Below are 22,985 nucleotides of genomic sequence, written 5' to 3' on the forward strand. Positions count from 1 at the left end.
TGTTTTAGCATCTTTGCGATCAGCACTCCCTCCAATGGCCTGGTGAAGAATTACAAGTGAATGGAATTCCTTTACAATAAAAATGCAATTGGATCTTGGAAATCTGCAGGAGATTAAAACCCAAACATCAAATCGTTGCACATCACACATCACTGTGCCTGCTGCACATTAAAACAACACACTTTCCCCTCACTTTTTTTAAAAAGCATGGAAATTGATGTGTGACGCTGCACTGAATTTGTTTAAATTTCACCTTCAGACAAACAGCAACACCTCAATATTGATCAGGTACGAACCAAGCGCAGGGAAAGCAAGCAGATAAACTCCAATGAGGGAAAAAGAATTCTGACCACAGCTTTACCTCCAACTAAATTCTTTGCTGTAATGTAGGTAAACGCAGCAGCCAATACACGCACAGCAAGGTCCCAGAGACAACAATGAGATAATGAGCAAAGAATCTGTTTATGGTGAGGGATAAATATTGGGCAGGACTACCCTGCTCTTCATCGAAATAGTGACCATGGGACCTTGCACATCCACCCAAGGGGGAAGATGGGGAGTCAGTTTAACATTTCATCTGAAAGACAGCACCCCCGACAGTGCAGCACTGCGTCAGTAGTGCATGGAGGGTCAGCCCGGATTATGTGCTCAAGTCTCTGGAGTGGGACTTCCCACAGCTTTCTGATTCAGAGGCTAGTGATACCCACAAAAAGCAGGACAAATCCAATCCAGCCTATTATTGCCCTATCAGTCTACTCTCAATCATCAGCAAAATGATGGAAGGTGTTGGCGACAGTGCTATCAAGCGGCACCTACTCAGCAACAAAATACTCACCGATGCTCAGTTTGGGTTCCGCCAGGGTCACTCAGCTCCTGAATTCATTACAGCCTTGGTCCAAACATGGACAAAAGAGCTGAATTCAAGAAGTGAGGTGAGAGTGACTGCCCTTGACATAAAGGCAGCATCTGACCGAGTGTGGCATCAAGGAGCCCTAGCAAAATTGAAGACAGTGGGAATCGGGGAAAACTCTCTGCTGGTTGGAGTCATACCCAGCACAAAGGAAGATGGTTGTGGTTGGAGGTCAATCATCTCAGCCCCAGGACATAACCGCCGGAGTTCCTTAGGGTAGTGTCCTAGGTCCAACCATCTTCAGCTGCTTGACCTTCCCTCCATCATAAGGTCAGAAGTGGGGATGTTCGCTGATGATTACAGCTGCTCAGATACAGAAAAAGCCCATGTCCATATTCAGCAAGACCTGGACAACATTCAAGCTTGGGCTGATAAGTGGCAAGTAGCATTTGCGCCACACATGTGCCAGGCAATGACCATCTCAAACAAGACAGAATCTAACCATCTCCCCTTGACATTCAATGGCATTACCATTGCTGAATCCCCCACTATCAGCATCCTGGGGGTTACCATTGACCAGAAACTGAACTGGACCAGCTACATAAATACTGTGGCTACAAGAGCAGGTCAGAGGCTAGGAATTCTGCAGCGAGTAAATCACCTTCGGTCTCCCCAAAGCCTGTCCACCATCTACAAGGCACAAGTCAGGAGCGTGATGGAATACTCTCTGCTTGCCTGGATGGGTGCAGCTCCAACTCAAGAAGCTCGACACCATCCAGGACAAAACAGCCCACTTGACTGGCAGCTCATCCACCACCTTCAACATTCACTCCCTCCACCACCGATGCACAGTGGCAGCAGTGTGCATCATCTACAAGATGCACTGTAGCAACTCACCAAGGCTCCTTTCACAGCACCTTCCAAACCCATGACCTCAACACCTAGAAGGAAAAGGGCAGCATATTCATGGGAACACCACCACCTGCAAGATTCCCTCCAAGCCACACTCCATCCTGACTTGGAACTATATAGTCGTTCCTTCACTGTCGCTGGGTCAAAAACCTGGAACTCCCCAACAGTACTGTGGGTATACCTACACCCCAAGAACTGCAGTGATTCAAGAAGGCAGTTCACCACCACCTCCTCAAGGATAGTTAGGAGGGAGCAACAAACGCTGGCCTAGCCAACAATGCTCACATCCCATGAAAGAATTAAAAAGAAACCACTGAGCCAAGGTTGGAACCTCATAGCTACTAAGGACATGTAAAACAACGCATCAACCGTGAACAATCAGTGAAAGTCATCCATAAACCCACAACTGGACTCACTAACAGGACAGCTGTTGGGTTCACTACCAATGAAGAACCAGCTGATAAGGACCAGGGAAGTTCCAGGTCTATAACATGGTCTGTGCTAAATTATGTGATCTTTAAATATGGCAGTGGGGACTGCTACTGGTCTCAGTACAAGCGTACACACATGTTCTAGGAATCAGTACAGGATAGGGTTGATGAGCAGATACTTCTTGCAAGTTTTTCTACTCCTTAGCCAGGGGGAGCTACAGGTCTGGTGTTTGTATCCACTTTTTTCGCAGGTGAGATCACCTCAAATAAGGGATCAAACCTGGGAACCACCCCTTGCCCGGTTCATTAATCATCAAGCAAATCCACGCTTATAGATTCATCTACCAACAGACAAAACAATACGAGAGAAGCAGCTGCATACCTGGAATGTAGATCTTCTGTCATCTTAACATCACTTTCTCTTGCCTCATACTCAATATTCATGCAGTCTGGAGCAAACTTCACCTTCCTGCTCTTTTCAGGCAAGTTAACGTTGAGGTTAGACGGCAGTTTTTTCTCCTGTCCGCTCGGGGTCTGCCCCCTTTCTCTCTCTGGTAGCCTTTCTGTGCCAAGGTCATCCGCTGCCTCGTGGAACCATCTGAAATCTTGAGGCTTCTGACTACTGCGGCTGCCTGGAAAAAGGCAGGGAGGCTTCTTCTGTGGGTAATCCTGATTGGCTGTGCCGTCTGTCGTGTTATCCACCATCAGCGTGCCGGTGGCAGGAAGCCAGTCAGAGCCGGCAGCACTTTCGCACGAGGTGCCCACCTGTCGCACGTAACCCTTCAAAAAGGAGCCGCTGTCAATGTCGCTCTCGATTGTATGCAAAGACAGGCTAGATCCAGAGGCCCGTTTAATCAGGCGCTTTTTGGAGGAATCCTGCACAACATTGGAAAAAGTCATCAGAAAAGATCATTCAAAGCATAATGTGCAAGAGGGTTAGTCTACTCCAGGCCCAGGTTAGAGCGTGCAAGAGGGTTAGTCTACTCCAGGCCCAGGTCAGAGCGTGCAAGAGGGTTAGTCTACTCCAGGCCCAGGTTAGAGCGAGCAAGAGGGTTAGTCTACTCCAGGCCCAGGTTAGAGCGTGCAAGAGGGTTAGTCTACTCCAGGCCCAGGTTAGAGCGTGCAAGATGGTTAGTCTACTCCAGGCCCAGGTTAGAGCGTGCAAGAGGGTTAGTCTACTCCAGGCCCAGGTTAGAGCGTGCAAGAGGGTTAGTCTACTCCAGGCCCAGGTTAGAGCGTGCAAGAGGATTAATCTACTCCAGGCCCAGGTTAGAGCGTGCAAGAGGGTTAATCTACTCCAGGCCCAGGTTAGAGCGTGCAAGAGGGTTAGTCTACTCCAGGCCCAGGTTAGAGCGTGCAAGAGGGTTAGTCTACTCCAGGCCCAGGTTAGAGCGTGCAAGAGGGTTAGTCTACTCCAGGCCCAGGTTAGAGCGTGCAAGAGGGTTAGTCTACTCCAGGCCCGGGTAGGAGCATGCATGAGGGTTAGTCTACTCCAGGCCCAGGTTAGAAGGTGCGAGAGGGTTAGTCTACTCCAGGCCCAGGTAGGAGCATGCAACAGGGTTAGTCTACTCCAAGCCCGGGTAGGAACATGCGAGAGGGTTAGTCTACTCCAGGGCCTGGTTAGAAGGCGTGAGAGGGTTAGTCTACTCCAGGCTCGGCTTAGAGCGTGCAAGACGGTTAGTCTACTCCAGGCTCAGCTTAGAGCATGCGAGAGGATTAGTCTACCCCAGGCTTGACTTAGAGCATGCGACAGGGTTAGTCTACTCCAGGCCCAGGTAGGAACATGCGAGAGGGTTAGTCTACTCCAGGCTCAGCTTACAGCGTGCGAGAGGGTTAGTCTACTCCAGGCTCAGCTTAGAGCATGCGAGAGGGTTAGTCTACTCCAGGCTTGGCTTAGAGCCTGCGAGAGGATTAATCTACTCCAGGCCCAAGTTATAGCGTGCGAGGGTTAATCTACTAAGGCCTGGGTTAGAGCTTGCAAGGGTTAGTCTACTCCAGGCCCAAGTTATAGTGTGCGAGGGTTAGAGCTTGCAAGGGTTAGTCTACTCCAGGCCCAGGTTATAGCATAAGGGGGTTAATCTACTCCAGGTCTGCATTAAAACGTACGAGGATTAGTCTACTCCAGGCCTAGGTTACAGCACACGAGGATTAATCCATTCCAGGTCCAGGTTAGAGCATGCGACAGGGTTAGTCTACTCCAGGCCCAGGTAGGAACATGCGAGAGGGTTAGTCTACTCCAGGCTCAGCTTACAGCGTGCGAGAGGGTTAGTCTACTCCAGGCTTGGCTTAGAGCCTGCGAGAGGATTAATCTACTCCAGGCCCAAGTTATAGCGTGCGAGGGTTAATCTACTAAGGCCTGGGTTAGAGCTTGCAAGGGTTAGTCTACTCCAGGCCCAAGTTATAGTGTGCGAGGGTTAGAGCTTGCAAGGGTTAGTCTACTCCAGGCCCAGGTTATAGCATATGGGGGTTAATCTACTCCAGGCCTGCGTTAAAACGTACGAGGATTAGTCTACTCCAGGCCTAGGTTACAGCGCACGAGGATTCGTCTACTCCAGGTCCAGGTTACAGCATGCGAGGATTAGTCTAATCAAGGCCTGGGTTAGAGAGTACGAGGTTTAGTCTACTCCAGGCCTGGGTTACAGCATGCGAGGATTAGTCTAATCAAGGCCTGGGTTACAGAGTACAAGGTTTCGTCTACTCCAGCGCTGCAGTCTCCACACAGATGTTGCAGTGTTTGTTACTGGGTCTGGAGATTTACACGTTCATTAAGGTGAGCAATGTTAGTACTGGAGAATCAAACAACTAATTCAGGCACCAGGTCTCAGGATCAAGTATTTCTGGGTTAGTTTCAGCAATGGCTAGACAGAAAGTAAAGCACTCTCAACTGTGCCTCAACAAAGTGGCCCATCCCAATCAGAAAAGTGCAGCTCTATTGTACATGAGTTTACCACACTAGTCATTCACTATCCTCTCTAACTGAGATTACCAGGATGATAAAAGGAGAAGTACAAGAACCTTGGTGGTTTTAGCCCCGAGCAATTCCTTGGGACGTATTTTTGGTTTTCTTTCCTGATAACCTTCACCGGTTTTCTCCCTTCCTGACCTCTTTCTTAGTTACAGTTGCATGAAACATCAGCTCTCCAATACCTCACCCAAAGTCCCTTCTTTAAATAGGAACCCGGACATAGAGGGTGTGAATCTGCCCTTTAAACTTTGAAAAAAACACAGGTCAATGCCTTTCGTCGATGTCACAACCTACAAATGAAATTGACTTCTCAGGGATTGCAAGTTCCTGAGATTTTGTTGCTGTGTTGATGATTATGAAGAGCAGAAAAGAATTGAAAAGAGGAATTTCACAGCTGAGCTTCAAGGAGCTGAAAATGAAAAAAAAGGGTAGCAGATTTACTGCTCCTATATAGCAAGCATTGTGGCCAATGTATGCCAGGCACTGAGCTATGGACAAATGACCAACGCAGATAAACAGAATTTTGGGTATCAGCCGTGGCTCAGTGGGTAGCACCCCCACCTCCAAATCAGAAGGTTGTGGGTTCAAGTCCACTCCAGAAACCTGAGCACAAAAATCTTGGCTGACACGACAATGCAGTACTGAGGGAGTGCTGAACTGTCAGAGGCACTGCCTTTCAGATGTGACTTAACTGAGGCCCTGTCTTCTCTATCAACTGAACATAAAAGATCCCATGGACCTACTGCAAAAAAGAGCAGAGGAGTTCTTCCCAGTATCCTAGTCAATATTAATCACTCAACCAACAACACTGAATAAACAGATTATCTAGTTATCACACTGTTGTTTGTTGGAGCTTGCTGTGCAGATCTGGCTACCACGTTTCCCACATTTCAATTGTGACTATATTTCAAAGGTACTCCGTTGGCTGTAAAGCTTCGAGGCATGCTATGGCGGTAAAAGAGGCATATAAAAATGTAAGCCTTTTCTTTATTTGGACAAATGACTGAAGGCCTTCCAGTCCTGGTGGAATTGTGCTGTACAGCAAGTCGGTGCCCTCAAGAGAGAAGAAGAATAATGCAAGGAGGGAGGCAAATGTAATTTAGTCGCATTCTGGAATCCACTTGGGATATTGGTAGGATGTCAACGAGTGATCAAGTAACTACCTACCTCCTGTACTGTGCAGAGTGGACCAGACATCATGCCACGTACTATGCGACCGGATCGTGTCCTCTGTGACTCCATATTTGTTCCTCTGGCTTCCACAGGAAACATGCCAGCCCTGGAAGAATCTGATGAAAGGAGGTTAGCAGGAAGAAGTCCCGGTTCACCACTTGAAGAGCACCCATTCCTACCTGGAGACCTATCCTTCTTCTTGAGCGAACTTTGTAGAGTCTTTGAAGGTGGTACAGGCATAGATGCCAAACCAGCTGAATCATTAGGGAACCTAGGAAGTGAATAGAATCGTGGTTACCTGGTAATGACTAAACTATGCAACGTTACACTAATGACCCATAACTATGGGGAGAGAGCAGAGAGTGCAACTAATTGGATGGCTCTTTCAAAGAGCCAGCACAGGCACGAATGGGCTCCTTCTGTGCTGTATCATGCGATGAATGAATAGTTCTTTTAATGATTTGGAGGTTGCCAAAGCCAAGTTCATATATTAAAACGAGATAGAGATACAGTGAGTTGGGTTTGTGATATCCATACATAACATTACTTACTAGTGTGTTTTTCAGTAATTCATCAATTGCTGTATAATCACTACTGATTGCTTACACACTATGGGGTTTATGGTATCAGAGTGAATCTGGATAATATATGTGTTATATTATGTTTGAAGTCATAGGATTAGAGTGATTCAAATGAAACAGGATGCTTTTGACCTGCTGATACCTTGGCAACATCCTCACTGAAGGGATGGCAATTGAACTGGCAGTCAGGAGGCAGTGGCGTCGCGGTAATGTCATTATACTAGTAATCCAGAGCCCTGGCTAATGCTCTGGGGAAATGGGTTTGAATCCCACCAAGGAATTTGTACATAAGAGTACATTTTATTTAATAAATCTGGAATTAAAAGCTAATTTAAAGTGTCGATTGTTGTAAAACTCATCTGGTTTACTAATACCCTTTAGGGAAGGAGATCTGCCGTCCTTACCTGGTCTGGCCTACATGTGACTCCAGACCCACAGTTCAAGGGCAATTAGGGATGTGCAATAAATGCTGGTGATGCCCACATCCACAAAAAAAAATGTTAAAAATATCATAATCAACACTACGGCTACATAAATTCCCTTCCCCACTCTAGTTTCTGAAATTGCAACATTAATTTGGGAGGTTGTGGGGAGACTGATACAGGGAGCTGGTAGGTAGCCCCTTATGCCATGACTCCTGCTACATGAACATCCTGTAATCAAGTAACAGGAGCCCTAATTTAGCCAGTTTTACAGAAAATTGTCAAATGCAGCAGCTCTACCACAGGATGAAATATATTTCAACAGTGCTGTGTGAATCTCATCCACCATCGTCAGCCTCATGACTTACACAGAATGTACAGAAACAGGCCATTTGGCCCAAATGGTCCATACCGATGTTTATGTTCTACACAAGCCTCCCCCCATCCTACTTCATCTCACTCTATCAACATATCCTTCGATTCCTTTCTCCCTTATGTATTCATCTAACTTCCCCTAAAATGCATCTATGCTATTGGCCTCAACTACTCCATATGGTAGCGAGTTCCACATTCTAACTACTTTCAGTGTAAAGCAGTTTCTCGTGACTTACTTATTGGATTTATTAGTGACTATCTCACATTTATAACCACCTAGTTTTGGACTCCCCAAGAAGTGGAAACATCTTCTCTACCCCGTCAAACCCTTTCGTAATTTTCAAGACCTCCATCAGGTTACCCTTTAGTCTTTTTTCTAGAAAAAAGAACCTCACCTTGTTCAGTCTTCCCTGATAAAGTTATAATCTCTCAGCTCTGGTGTCATTTGAACCTCAACATTACTGACTTCTGCGGGAAAATTGTAAATATTCAATTTTAAATGTTGAATTTTAAGCTCTGGATGAACTTTTTGACTGCTGCTCATGCGGGCTTAGATGAAAGACTCATGTAACTGCAAGGACAGATCAAAACGGTTTTGGATTGTAACTGATAAAATGTACTTTTATGTACAAATCACATCAGACCAAAAAGGCCCAGGCGCTGGAAACTGTATAAAAGGCACGAGACAAAAACCCTTGACACAGTGGAGAAGGAGACCGTCACAAAGGACAGGCTCACAGCAGCACGGAAGACGAAACTACAAGCAAGAGAAGATTACGTAACAAGTCCTATCGTGCTCTGCCATCCACAGTTAAACGGGAAGTAAAGCCTGTCTGAGCCTGTAAATTATTGTCTAGTTTTGTTAAGTTTTATACTTAATAAATCTTTCTGACTTGTTACAAGTTGACTAGTCTCATTGTCGATTCCATTGTCAAAGTTTGAGCCCGAGTTCCTTACACTTCTTGTTGCCTGTTCTTTCACTGTGAGGATACCTTTCCAATATTATAAATCAATTGTCATGCACCAGTATCAGACTTATTATACCTGCAAGTCTCTGATTTATTCAAGTCATGAAATGCTACGCCTCCACCTTTGTCCTCATCAGAGAGGTCATAGATATTTACGAAGGTATTGTCAAAACGCACTCCTGTTGCTCTTTGGCTTACTATAGCTGGTGCTCGAAAATTGTCCCTTGCCATTATCTTTGTGTTCTCATAACTGTCCAGGAAATATTTTGTGATTATCTCAAGCATTGTCTTTAAAGGCATCAGCTGAGCCTGCAAAACAGTTTAAAAGAAAAAAGGTGTAACATACTCAATAAGATTAGATGAGTCAACAATCATCATTGCAAAGTATAACATTTGTGGGTCTCTTACAAGAAGTCATCCAGAAATAGTATATGGCTGATGCATGTTTCTCCAATTCTGGCCTCTTCAGCATCCCTGATTTGCCTCCTCCATTGGCAGCTGTGCCTTCAATTGCCACAGGCCCAAGCTCCAAAATTCCCTCAACAACTTATATTTACTTAGTGCTTTTAACAATATGGAACATCCTAAGGCACTTCACAGCGGCATTATAAAACAAAATATGATACATAGCCACATAAGGAGGTATTAGGTCAGATGACCAACATGGTCAAACAGGTAAGTTTTAAGGAGCATCTTAAAGGAGAAAAGGTGGCATGGCTGACTACACCATCCTTCACCAACGCCTCTCCAATGTCATCCAGCTGGATGGGATTGCTCTAGCCTGGTTCCATTCTTATCGAATCGTAGCCAGAGTATCACTTACAATGGCTTATCTTCCTGCTCCCACACCATTACCTCTGGTATCCCTCAAGGATCTATCCTTGGCCTCGCCTATTTTTCACCTACATGCTGCCCCTCAGCGACATCATCTGAAAGCACAGTGTTAGTTTTCACATGTACTTGGACAACACCCAGCTCTATCTCAGTACCACCTCCCTCAACTCCTCCAATGTTGCTAAATGATCAGACTGCTTATCTGACATCCAGTACTGGATGAGCAGAAATTTCCTTCAATTAAATATTGGCAAGACTAAAGCCATTGTTTTCCATCCACGCTCCAAACTCCGGTCCCTAGCTGCCAACCTGGCAACTACCTGAGATGAAACAAGACTGTTCACAACCTTGGTGTCACATTTGACCCCAAGAGGAGCTTCCAACCACATATTCCCTTGCCAGCAACGGTCATATCCCATGAATGAAAAAAAACTCACACCATCACTAAGACTGCCTATTTCCACTTCTATAACATCGCCCATCTTAGCTCATCTGCCACTGAAAACCTCACTCGTGCCTTTGTTACCTCTAGACTTGAGTATTCCATCACATTCCTGGTTGGTCTTCCCCAATCTACCCTCTGCAAACTTGAGGTCATCCAAAACTCTGCTGTCTGTATCCTAACTCACACTAAGTCCCTCCCCTTCACCTATCACCACGGTGCCTGCTGACCTACATCAGCTCCTGGTCAAGCAACGTTTTGATTTTAACATTCTCATTCTCAAATCCCTCCCCATCTCTGTAACCTCCTCCAGCCCCACAACCCTCTTACATATATATGTGTTCCTCTAATTCTGACCTCTTGAGCATCCCCAATTTCAATCATTTCCCTAAATCTCTCTGTCATCCTTTAAGGTATTCTTTAAAACCTACCTCTTTAATCTTTAGTCACCTCTCCTAGTATCTCCTTATGTGGCTCGGTCTCAAATTTTGTCTGTTTGCGGCGGCACAGTGGTGCAGTGGTTAGCACCGCAGCCTCACAGCTCCAGTGACCAGGGTTCGGTTCTGGGTGCTGCCTGTGCGGAGTTTGCAAGTTCTCCCTGTGACCGCGTGGGATTCCGCCGGGTGCTCCGGTTTCCTCCCACAACCAAAGACTTGCAGGTTGATAGGTAAATTGGCCATTGTAAATTTCCCCTAGTGTAGGTAGGAGAATGGTGGGGATGTGGTAGGGAATATGGGATTAATGTAGGATTAGTATAAGTGGGTGTCATAGAGAGATACAGCACTGAAACAGGCCCTTCGGCCCACCGAGTCTGTGCCAAAACAACCACCCATTTATACTGGTTGGTCGGCACAGACTCGGTGGGCCAAACGGCCTGTTTCAGTGCTATATCTCTCTTTGACTCTATAACATTCCTGTGAAGTGCCTTGCGATGTTTTTTGCTAGGCTAAATGTGCTTTCAGTAGCCCCCAAGAAAGCATGCTTGGCCCTCCCAAGTTTATCTTCTTCAATTATCCTAATGAAGTGAGAGTTGTCAAAAGATTTCCACCTACCTCTACTCTAAAATGGATACAAAATCTGAATGCCATTCAGTTATTGGTTTGTTAATCACATTTGATTTATGTAGAGGCAAACAAATAGCAAACACATTTGGAAAAACTGGTAAAAGTGTGGCAAACATCAACAAAAAATAAAAAGGTCTGATGTTTCGGTGACTGCAGCGTTGATAGCAACGGAGGTGCGTGAACGGGCTTACAGCTGAGAAGTCAATTTCAGCGTAAGTTTAAAAGTGAATTCCCTTTTGTTTTCGGAGGACCAGGGGACTGCTGGGTAAGGAAAAGGGTATATATTTGTGTGGTTTAGAATCTCTTTCTTTTAGTTTCGGTGACTGCAGCGTTGATAGCAACGGAGGTGCGTGAACGGGCTTACAGCTGAGAAGTCAATTTCAGCGCAAGTTTAAAAGTGAATTCCCTTTTGTTTTCGGAGGACCAGGGGACTGCTGGGTAAGGAAAAGGGTATATATTTGTGTGGTTTAGAATCTCTTTCTTTTAGTTTCGGTGACTGCAGCGTTGATAGCAACGGAGGTGCGTGAACAGGCTTACAGCTGAGAAGTCAATTTCAGCGTAAGTTTAAAAGTGAATTCCCTTTTGTTTTCGGAGGACCAGGGGACTGCTGGGTAAGGAAAAGGGTATATATTTGTGTGGTTTAGAATCTCTTTCTTTTAGTTTCGGTGACTGCAGCGTTGATAGCAACGGAGGTGCGTGAACGGGCTTACAGCTGAGAAGTCAATTTCAGCGTAAGTTTAAAAGTGAATTCCCTTTTGTTTTCGGAGGACCAGGGGACTGCTGGGTAAGGAAAAGGGTATATATTTGTGTGGTGGCTGTACCCGAGACACTACACGTGTAGTGTCTCCCACCCACCCTCCTCCTCTAACCAAAAAAAAGGACTCTGGTGTGTTGATAAGGTAAACTTTTTATTTGGGAAGTTCTGTCCGTTGGATTGCTAACCTAACAAGTTTTGACTTTGTTTTTTTGGTTTTTCAGTAGATTTGTTGGGAATTTGGAATAGTGGGAATGGAGATTAAGGCAGTTATATGTTCCTCCTGCAGAATGTGGGAGGTAAGGGTCGCCAAGAGTGTCCCTGCTGACTGCATCTGTGGGAAGTGCACCCAACTCCAGCTCCTCGAGAACCGCGTTAGGGAGCTGGAGCTGGATGAACTTCGGATCATTCGGGAGGCGGAGGAGGTTATTGAGAGGAGTTATGGGGAGGTAGTCACACCTCAGGTAAAAGAAGTAGGTAGATGGGTTACCGTCAGGGGAAGGAGAGGGAACCAGTAGGCAGTGCAGGGATCCCCTGTGGCTGTTTCCCTCAACAACAGGTATACCGTTTTGGATACTGTTGCGGGGGACGACTTACCAGGGGTAAGCAATGGGGGACAGATATCTGGCACAGAGTCTGTCCCTGTTGCTCAGAAGGGAAGGGGGAAGAGGAGCAGAATATTAGTCATTGGGGACTCCATAGTTAGGGGAACAGATAGGAGGTTCTGTGGGAACGAGAGAGACTCACGGTTGGTATGTTGCCTCCCAGGTGCCAGGGTTCGTGATGTCTCGGATAGTGTTTTTGGGATCCTTAATGGGGAGGGGGAGCAGCCCCAAGTCGTGGTCCACATAGGCACCAACGACATAGGTAGGAAGAGAGATGGGGATTTAAGACAGAAATTTAGGGAGCTAGGGTGGAAGCTTAGAGCAAGAACAAACAGAATTGTTATCTCTGGGTTGTTGCCCGTGCCACGTGATAGCGAAGCGAGGAATAGGGAGAGAGAGGAGTTGAACACGTGGCTGCAGGGATGGTGCAGGAGGGAGGGATTTGGTTTCCTGGATAATTGGGGCTCTTTCTGGGGTAGGTGGGACCTCTACAAACAGGATGGTCTTCACCTGAACCAGAGGGGTACCAATATCCTGGGGGGGAGGTTTGCTAGTGCTCTTCGGGGGGGTTTAAACTAATTCAGCAGGGGAATGGGAACCCAAATTGTAGTGCCAGTGTACAGGATGTTGAGAGTAGTGAGGTCAGGGATATGGTTACAAGGAAGCAAGAGGGCACTGGCAAGCAAGAACCTGGTTTAAAGTGTGTCTATTTCAACGCCAGGAGCATCCGGAATAAGGTGGGTGAGCTTGCAGCATGGGTTGGTACCTGGGATCTCGATGTAGTGGCCATTTCGGAGACATGGGTAGAGCAGGGGCAGGAATGGATGTTGCAGATTCCGGGATTTAGATGTTTCAGTAAGAACAGAGAAGATGGTAAAAGAGGGGGGGGTGTGGCATTGTTAATCAAGGAGAGTATTACAGCGACAGAAAGGACGTTTGAGGACTTGTCTACTGAGGTAGTATGGGCCGAGGTTAGAAACAGGAGAGGTGAGGTTACCCTGTTGGGAGTCTTTTATAGACCTCCGAATAGTTCCAGAGATGTAGAGGAAAGGATAGCGAAGATGATTCTCGACAGGGGTGAGAGTAACAGGGTAGTTGTTATGGGGGACTTTAACTTTCCAAATATCGACTGGAAATACTATAGTTCGAGTACTTTAGATGGGTCAGTTTTTGTCCAGTGTGTGCAGGAGGGTTTTCTGACACAGTATGTAGACAGGCCAACCAGGGGCGATGCCACATTGGATTTGGTACTGGGAAATGAACCCGGCCAGGTGTTAGATTTAGATGTAGGTGAGCACTTTGGTGACAGTGATCACAATTCGGTTAGGTTTACCTTAGCGATGGGCAGGGACAGGTATATACCGCAGGGCAAGAATTATAACTGGGGGAAAGGAAATTATGATGCGATTAGGCAAGATTTAGGATGCATAGGATGGGGAAGGAAACTGCAGGGGATGGGAACAATCGAAATGTGGAGCTTATTCAAGGAGCAGCTACTGCGTGTCCTTGATAAGTATGTACCTGTGAGGCAGGGAGGAAGTTGTCGTGCGAGGGAGCCGTGGTTTACTAAAGAAGTTGAAGCGCTTGTCAAGAGGAAGAAGAAGGCTTATGTTAGGATGAGACGTGAAGGCTCAGTTAGGGCGCTTGAGAGCTACAAGCTAGCCAGGAAGGATCTAAAGGGAGAGCTAAGAAGAGCAAGGAGAGGACACGAGAAGTCATTGGTGGATCGGATCAGGGAAAACCCTAAGGCTTTCTATAGGTATATCAGGAATAAAAGAATGACTAGAGTTAGATTAGGGCCAATCAAGGATAGTAGTGGGAAGTTGTGTGTGGAATCAGAGGAGATAGGGGAAGTGTTAAATGAATATTTTGCGTCAGTATTTACAGTAGAGAAAGAAAATGTTGTTGAGAATACTGAGATTCAGGCTACAAGGCTAGATGGGATTGAGGTTCACAAGGAGGAGGTGTTAGCAATTTTGGAAAGTGTGAAAATAGATAAGTCCCCTGGGCCGGATGGGATTTATCCTAGGATTCTCTGGGAAGCTAGGGAGGAGATTGCAGAGCCTTTGTCCTTGATCTTTATGTCGTCATTGTCGACAGGAATAGTGCCGGAAGACTGGAGGATTGCAAATGTTGTCCCCTTGTTCAAGAAGGGGAGTAGAGACAGCCCTGGTAATTATAGACCTGTGAGCCTCACTTCGGTTGTGGGTAAAATGTTGGAAAAGGTTATAAGAGACAGGATTTATAATCATCTTGAAAAGAATAAGTACATTAGAGATAGTCAGCACGGTTTTGTGACGGGTAGGTCGTGCCTCACAAACCTTATTGAGTTTTTCGAGAAGGTGACCAAACAGGTGGATGAGGGTAAAGCAGTGGATGTGGTGTATATGGATTTCAGTAAGGCGTTTGATAAGGTTCCCCACGGTAGGCTATTGCAGAAAATACGGAAGTATGGGGTTGAAGGTGATTTAGAGCTTTGGATCAGAAATTGGCTAGCTGAAAGAAGACAGAGGGTGGTGGTTGATGGCAAATGTTCATCCTGGAGTTTAGTTACGAGTGGTGTACCGCAAGGATCTGTTTTGGGGCCACTGCTGTTTGTCATTTTTATAAATGACCTGGAAGAGGGTGTAGAAGGGTGGGTTAGTAAATTTGCAGATGATACTAAGGTCAGTGGAGTTGTGGATAGTGCCGAAGGATGTTGTAGGGTACAGAGAGACATAGATAGGCTGCAGAGCTGGGCTGAGAGATGGCAAATGGAGTTTAATGCGGAAAAGTGTGAGGTGATTCACTTTGGAAGGAGTAACAGGAATGCAGAGTACTGGGCTAATGGGAAGATTCTTGTTAGTGTAGATGAGCAGAGAGATCTTGGTGTCCAGGTGCATAAATCCCTGAAGGTTGCTAACCAGGTTAATAGGGCTGTCAAGAAGGCATATGGTGTGTTAGCTTTTATTAGTAGGGGGGTCGAGTTTCGGAGCCACGAGGTTATGCTGCAGCTGTACAAGACTCTGGTGAGACCGCACCTGGAGTATTGCGTGCAGTTCTGGTCACCGCATTATAGAAAGGATGTGGAAGCTATGGAAAGGGTGCAGAGGAGATTTACTAGGATGTTGCCTGGTATGGAGGGAAGGTCTTACGAGGAAAGGCTGAGGGACTTGAGGTTGTTTTCGTTGGAGAGAAGGAGGAGGAGAGGTGACTTAATAGAGACATATAAGATAATCAGAGGGTTAGATAGGGTGGATAGTGAGCGTCTTTTTCCTCGGATGGTGATGGCAAACACGAGGGGACATAGCTTCAAGTTGAGGGGTGATAGATATAGGACAGATGTGAGAGGTAGTTTCTTTACTCAGAGAGTAGTAAGGGCGTGGAATGCCCTGCCTGCAGCAGTAGTAGATTCGCCAACTTTAAGGGCATTTAAGTGGACATTGGATAGACACATGGATGAAAATGGAATAGTGTAGGTCAGATGGTTTCACAGCTCGGCGCAACATCGAGGGCCAAAGGGCCTGTACTGCGCTGTAATATTCTAATTCTAATTCTAATGTGCTTATCACCAGCTACAGGTTCAGCCATCTAGATGAAGCTTATAACAACCTAACGAATGAATGCTGCAGTCACACTTGAAAAGCTGGACAGTAACCCCATCTCTAGTTTTTCGACTCAGTCGAAAAACGACAGACAAATTAATCTGATGAGGGCTTACTCCATGGCAAGACTCTATGCTTAAACAGCTGGGAATCTATTGCTCTATAGCTGACAATATTTTAACCATAGCACACCTTATGAACTTGGCACGTACAAGGGCCAGTACCCAGAGGATACAGATTTAAGGAAATTAGCTAAAGAATCGGGGTGAGGTGGGTATAGGTGAGGAAATTTTCTTTTGCATAGCAACTTGTTCTGATCTAGAATTCCTCACTGCATGAAAGGGTGGTGAAAGCAGATTCAATAGTAACTTTCAAAAAGGGAACTGGATGGAGAGAAAACTGCAAAGGTACAGGGAAAGAGCAATGGGGAGTGGGGCTAATTGGATAGCTCTTTCAAAGAACTGGCATAGGCACAATGGACTGAATGGTTCACTTCTGTGCTGTAAGATTCTATATCTTTTACCTAACCCAAAGGAATTCAGAAAGGTCTACATACAAGCCATGTAGGCTTGCTTTAATGTTGTGGCAGTGGAGAATGTACATTGCTGATATTTTATAGGTAAAAACACACTCAAGCTTGGTCCAATGGAGGACTAAAATCACATTAGCAAGTAAGCTTGCGTCAGAGTTCTGAATTGTCAAGCTATAAATGAAGACAATACTTGAAAGCCATCGCCGATCGCATGGGCTTTGTTGTTTGTTCCAGCTTCCATCATGCATTCAGCAAATGAAGAGCAATCCTTCTTCACCTTATTCTGTTTATAAAGTGATTCCAGGTGCAGCACTTTCTTCAGCTCATTTCGTGTATTAATGCCGCCCTCTGTGCGAGGAAGTTCCTGGTCCATAGCAGAAATAGTCTTCTTTAAACCCTGCAGGGATGGGAAGGGAAAATACATTAAAAATCAGCTGCAAAAACATTTTTTTTCTCTTCTAACTAGGACAGATCATTTCAGAGTTCAGTCATACAAATACTAGTAATATGCATCGTCCTGAGGTAGCAATACTGCAGCCAACTAAATTTTGTTTGCAATGTTTGAACCTCAAATCTCTTTGTATGTCATAATTTAAATTCACAGCAGCACTGCCACTTAAGTCACAAAGGTCACCTTCCGCACTCTCCTCAATGCTACCCGGTGCGTTGCTGCAAAGTGCATGAGGAGGAAAGATTCAAGCTGAGTGGAGACTCCTCCTTAACATTCACTGATATATTCAGAATAATCAACACCCATGAGTCAGTACTTCAGCCTTCAGGAAGTATTGCTGCAATTATACAAGGCCTTGATGAGACCACATTTGGAGTACTGTGCATAGTTCTGGTTTCCATACCTAAGGAAGGATATATTTGCCTTAGGGGACATGCAAAGGTCTATGGGATAAGAGGGTTGCTCTGTGAGGAGAGATTGAGTAGAATGGGCTTATATTCCCTGGAGTTTAGAAGAATGAAAGTTATTATCATTGAAACGTATAAAATTCTGAGATGGCTTTGACAGGGTAGATGCTGAGAGGCTATTTCCCCTGGCTGCAGAGTCTAGAAGTAGAGAGGGTACAGAGGACATTTACGAGGATGTTGCCAGGACTGGAAAAATGCAACTATGAGGAAAGACTGGATAGGCTGAGGTTGTTCTCCTTGAAACGGAGAAGGCTGAGGGGAGATCTGATTGAAATGTACAAAATTTTGAGGGGCCTGGATAGAATGGAGGTGAAGGGTCCATTCACCTAAGCAGAGAGGTCAATGACGAGGGGGCATAGATTTAAAGTGATTGTAGAAAGATTAGAGGGGAGATGAGGAAAAACTTTTTCACCCAGAAGGTTATGGGGGGCTGGAACTCACTGCCTGAAAGGGTAGCTGAGGCAGAGACCCTCAACTCATTCAAATGCTCTGTCAAATTTGGGCTACCACAGACCTTAAAACACCAATTTAATCCCCTGGAGCAAAGGTTGAAAACTTTAAAACAAGTTTTTGCAATCCAAGAGTATTAAGGGTTATGGAACCAAGGCAGATAAATGGAGTTAAGATACAGATCAACCATTCTAATGACTAGCAGAAGAGTTTGAGGGGCTGAATGACTGTTCCTGTTCCTAAGAATCTACAACGTTTCCACTGCTTCCAAAGGGAACTTGAGCAAAACTCCAGTTTAACTCTAACTGTACACACAAACCTTACTCAGCATGGCATTTTCACTGCTCCAGCAGTTAAGGAGTCATAACATTTTTTTTTATTCATTCATGGGATGTGGGTGTCGCTGGCCAGGCCAGCATTTATTAACAATCCCTAATTGCCCTTGAGAAGGTGGTGGTGAGATGCCTTCTTGAACCGCTGCAGTCCATTTGGGGTAGGTATACCCACAGTGCTGTTAGGAAGGGAGTTCCAGGATTTTGACCAAGCGACAGTGAAGGAACTCCGATATAGTTCCAAGTCAGGATGATGTGTGACTTGGAGGGGAACTTTCAGGTGGTGGTGTTCCCATGCATTTGCTGCCCTTGTCCTTGTAGTTGGTGGAGGACGCAGGTTTGGAAGGTGCTGTTTCAGGAGCTTTGGTGCATTGCTGCAGTACATCTTGTAGATGGTACACACATCTGCCACTGGGTGTCGGTGGTGGAGGGAGTGAATGTTTGTAGATGGGGTGCCAATCAAGTGGGCTGCTTTGTCCTGGATGGTGTCGATCTTCTTGAGTGTTGTTGGAGCTGCACCTATCCAGGCAAGTGGAAAGTATTCCATCACACTCCTGATTTGTGCCTTGTAGATGGTGGACAGGCTTTGGGGAGTCAGGAGGTGAGTTACTCGCCACAGGATTCCTAGCCTCTGACCTGCTCTTGTAGACACAGTATTTATATGGCTACTCCAATTCAGTTTCTGGTTGATGGTAGCCCCTAGGATGGTGATAGTGGGGGATTCAGCGATGGTAATGCCGCTGAATGTCATGGGGAGATGGTTAGATTCTCTCTTGTTGGAGATGGTCATTGCTTGGCACTTGTGTGGCGCGAATGTTACTTGCCACTTATCAGCCCAAGCCTCAATGTTGTCCAGGTCATGCTGTATATGGGCATGGATTGCTTCACTATCAGAGGAGTAACAAATGGTGCTGAACAGTGTGCAATCATCAGCGAACCTCCCCACTTCTGACCTTATGAATGAAGGAAGGTCATTGATGAAGCAGCTGAAGATGGTTGGACCTAGGACACTACTCTGAGGAACTTCTGTAGTGATGTCCTGGAGCTCAGATGATTGACCTCAAACAACCACAACCATCTTCCTTTGTGCTAGGTATGACTCCAGCCAGCGGAGGGTTTTCCCCCTGATTCCCATTGACCTCAGTTTTGCTAGGGCTCCTTGATGCCTAACTCGGTCAAATGCTGCCTTGATGTCAAGGGCAGTCACTCTCACCTCACCTCTTGAGTTCAGCTCTTTTGTCCATGTATGAACCAAGGCTGTAATGAGGTCAGGAGCTGAGCGACCCTGGCAGAACCCAAACTGAGCATCACTGAGCAGGTTATTGCTAAGCAAGTGCCGCTTGATGGCACTGTTGATGACACCTTCCATCACTTTACTGATGATTGAGAGTAGGTTGATGGGTCGGTAATTGGCCGGGTAGGACATGTCCTGCTTTTTGTGCACAGGACATACATGGGCAATTTTCCACATTGCAGGGTAGATGCCAGTGTTGGAGCCGTACTGGAACAGCTTGGCTAGGGGCGCGGCCAATTCTGGAGCACACGTCTTCAGTACTATTGCCAGAATTTTGTCAGGGCCCATAGCTTTTGCAGTATCCAGTGCCTTCAGTCGTTTCTTGATATCATACGGAGTGAATCGAATTGGCTGAAGTCTGGCTGTGATGCTGGGGACTTCAGGAGGAGGCCGAGATGGATCATCCACTCGGCACTTCCAGCTGAAGATTGTTGCAAATGCTTCAGCCTCATCTTTCGCACTGATGTGCTGGGCTCCCCCATCATTGAGGATGGGGATATTTGTGGAGCCACCTCCAGTTAGTTGTTTAATTGTCCACCACCATTCACGGCTGGATGTGGCAGGACTGCAGAGATTAGTTCTGATCCTTTGGTTATGGGATCGCTTAGCTCTGTCTATCGCATGCTGCTTATGCAGTTTGGCACACAGATAGTCCCGTGTTGTAGCTTCACCAGGTTGACACCTCATTTTGCTCCTGGCATGCCCTCCTGCACTCTTCATTGAACCAGGGTTGGTCTCCTGGCTTGATGGTAATGGTAGAGTGGGGGATATGCCGGGCCATGAGGTTACAGATTGTGGTCGAGTACAATTCTGCTGCTGCTGATGGCCCACAGTGCCTCATGGATGCCCAGTTTTGCATTGCTAGATCTGTTCGAAATCTATCCCATTTAGCATGGTGGTAGTGCCACACAACATGATGGAGGGTATCCTCAATGTGAAAGCGGGACTTCGTCTCCACAACAACTGTGCGGTGGTCACTCCTACCAATACTGTCATGGACAGATGCATCAGCGGCAGGCAGACTGGTGAGGACGAGGTCAAGTATGTTTTCCCCTCTTGTTGGTTCCCTCACCACCTGCCGTATACCCAGTCTAGCAGATATGTCCTTTAGGACTCGGCCAGCTCGGTCAGTAGTGGTGCTACCGAGCCACTCTTGGTGATGGACATTGAAGTCCCCCACCCAGAGTACATTTTGTGCCCTCGCCACCCTCAGTGCTTCCTCCAAGTGCTTTTCAACATGGAGGAGTACTGACTTATCAGCTGAGGGAGGGCAGTAGGTGGTAATCAGCCTTAGGTTTCCTTGTCCATGTTTGATCTGATGCCATGAGACTTCATGGGGTCCAGAGTCAATATTGAGGGCTCACAGGGCAACTCCCTCCCTACTGTATACCACTGTGCCACCACCTCTGGTGGGTCTGTCCTGTTGGTGGGACAGGACATACCCGGGGATGGTGATGGCAGTGTCTGAGACATTGTCTGTTAGGTGTGATTCCGTGAGTATGACTACGTCAGGCTGTTGCTTGACTGGACTGTGGGACAGCTCTCCCAACTTTGGCACAAGCCCCCAGCTGTTAGTAAGAAGGACCTTGCAGGGTTGAAAGGACTGGTTTTGCCGTTGTCGTTTCCGTGCCTAGGTCGATGCTGGGTGGTCCGACCGGTTTCATTTTTATTGACTTCGTAGTGGTTAGATACAACTGAGTGGCTTGCTAGGCCATTTCAGAGGGCATGTAAGAGTCAACCACATTGCTGTGGGTCTGGAGTCACATGTAGGCCAGACCAGGTAAGGACAGCAGATTTCCTTCCCGAAAGGACATTAGTGAACCAGATGGGTTTTTACAACAATCGACAATGGTTTCATGGCCATCATTAGACTAGCTTTTAATTCCAGATTTATTAATTGAATTCAAATTCCACCTTCTGCTGTGGTGGGATTTGAATCCATGTCCCCAGAGCAATTCCCTGGGTCTCTAGGTTACTAGTCCAGTGACAATATCACTGCGCCACCGCCTCCGCACAAAACCTTCTGTATTCAGCCTTCTAACCTTCTATTTTGTTCCCATCAGATCAATATTTGTCTTAATCAAGATAAAAATGATTGCATGATTTAGGTGTCTGTTACATGAAAACTACTAAGAAGAAGAACAGTAGGGCAGTTCTCCCTGGTGTCTTGGTCAATATTTATCCCTCAACAAACATCACTAAACAAAAACAGTTTATCTGATCATTATCAGTTTATCAGTTCCGAAGAAGGGTCACTAACCCGAAACGTTAACTCTGCTTCTCTTTCCACAGATGCTGCCAGACCTGCTGAGTGAATCCAGCATTTCTTGTTTTTGTTATCTGATCATTATCTCATTGCTATTTGCAGGAGCTTACTGTGCTCAAATTAACTGCCAAGTTTCCGACATTGCAACAGTGACTACACTTTCAAAGTACTTCATTGGCTGTAAAGCACTTTAAGATGTCCTGAGGTTATGAAAAGGCACTATAAAAATGCAAGTTCTCTCTTTTTCTTCACAGTCATAGTTCAATTGGAATATAATTCCTTCCAATTTCAAATCTTGCTTGAGGTATGTTAACTTTAAATTCATAGCCTCTAATTCTGTGCTGATGGTCCAAGTTTAACAGCCTGCTGTATTAAAGCCTTTTCAAAACCTGGGCTATGCTTCCTCTTGCCTTTGCTCTTTCTAATATTCAGCCCTATAGGGTCTCTCTATGATTCAAGAATCCTAAATCGCAGAATCATCCTGGTCACTCTCCTTGGTCAAATCCAGTGCAATGATGTGCTCCTTAAATCAGGGTGTCCAGAACCACACAAAACAGTCCAAATGGGCAGTAAAAAGCACATGCTTTGGCTTAGAAACAGAACCGCTGGTCTAGTGACTGAGCATGTTTTTTTTTCACTTGGCATTCCAAGAATTTTAAATTGGTATTTTGGTATACATGCATTTTGTAACTTTTTCAGTCAAAATGCAAAAGCCTTGCACTGATTGCACACAGAACTTGTTAGAGTTTGGCAGCATCTCCAATCACTACTTCCAACTCCCGTGCCCTTCTGCATATCCTCAGCCCATAGAATTCATATTAAGGCACAGTTCCATTGATCCCAGCCTATGAGTCTCTGTCCAAACAGATAATCTTCATAAATTAGCATAGGAACAGGAGGAGACCATTCAGACTCTTGAATCTGATTAGTCATGCAATTAGGCTATGGCTGATTTCTACCTCCTTTGGTGTCAGCCATGGCTCAGTTGGTAGCTGTGGGTTCAAGTCTCACTCCAGGGAATTAACCACAAAATCTAGGCTGACAATCTAGTTCAGTACTGAGGGAGTGCTGCACTGTCAGAGGTGCCATCTTTGAGATAAGGCATTAAACTGAGGCCCTTTCTGCTCTCTAAGGTGGATGTAAATGATCCCATGGCACTATTTTGAAGACGATCAGGGGAATTTGATTCACTCTACATGATATCAAGAAACAGCTAAAGGCACTAGATACAGC

General features: G+C 45.8%; 1 protein-coding gene across 3 annotated transcripts in view; it reads right to left on the reverse strand.

The window, feature by feature from the left end:
- The window catches only part of mindy4 (MINDY lysine 48 deubiquitinase 4), a 305,544-nt gene that overhangs the window by 267,381 nt on the left and 15,178 nt on the right, over window positions 1-22,985 (reverse strand). For 2 of the 3 annotated variants that reach the window (XM_068015668.1, XM_068015689.1), the window contains exons 2-5: window positions 16,770-16,889; window positions 8,754-8,986; window positions 6,326-6,602; window positions 2,576-3,069 (exon numbers count right to left, since the gene is read on the reverse strand). In XM_068015668.1, coding sequence (XP_067871769.1) covers window positions 2,576-3,069; window positions 6,326-6,602; window positions 8,754-8,986; window positions 16,770-16,889 — 1,124 coding nt within the window. The other variant, XM_068015679.1, reaches the window with a different exon arrangement.

Source organism: Heterodontus francisci, chromosome 2, assembly GCF_036365525.1.
Source record: "Heterodontus francisci isolate sHetFra1 chromosome 2, sHetFra1.hap1, whole genome shotgun sequence".
Lineage (NCBI taxonomy): Eukaryota > Metazoa > Chordata > Chondrichthyes > Heterodontiformes > Heterodontidae > Heterodontus > Heterodontus francisci.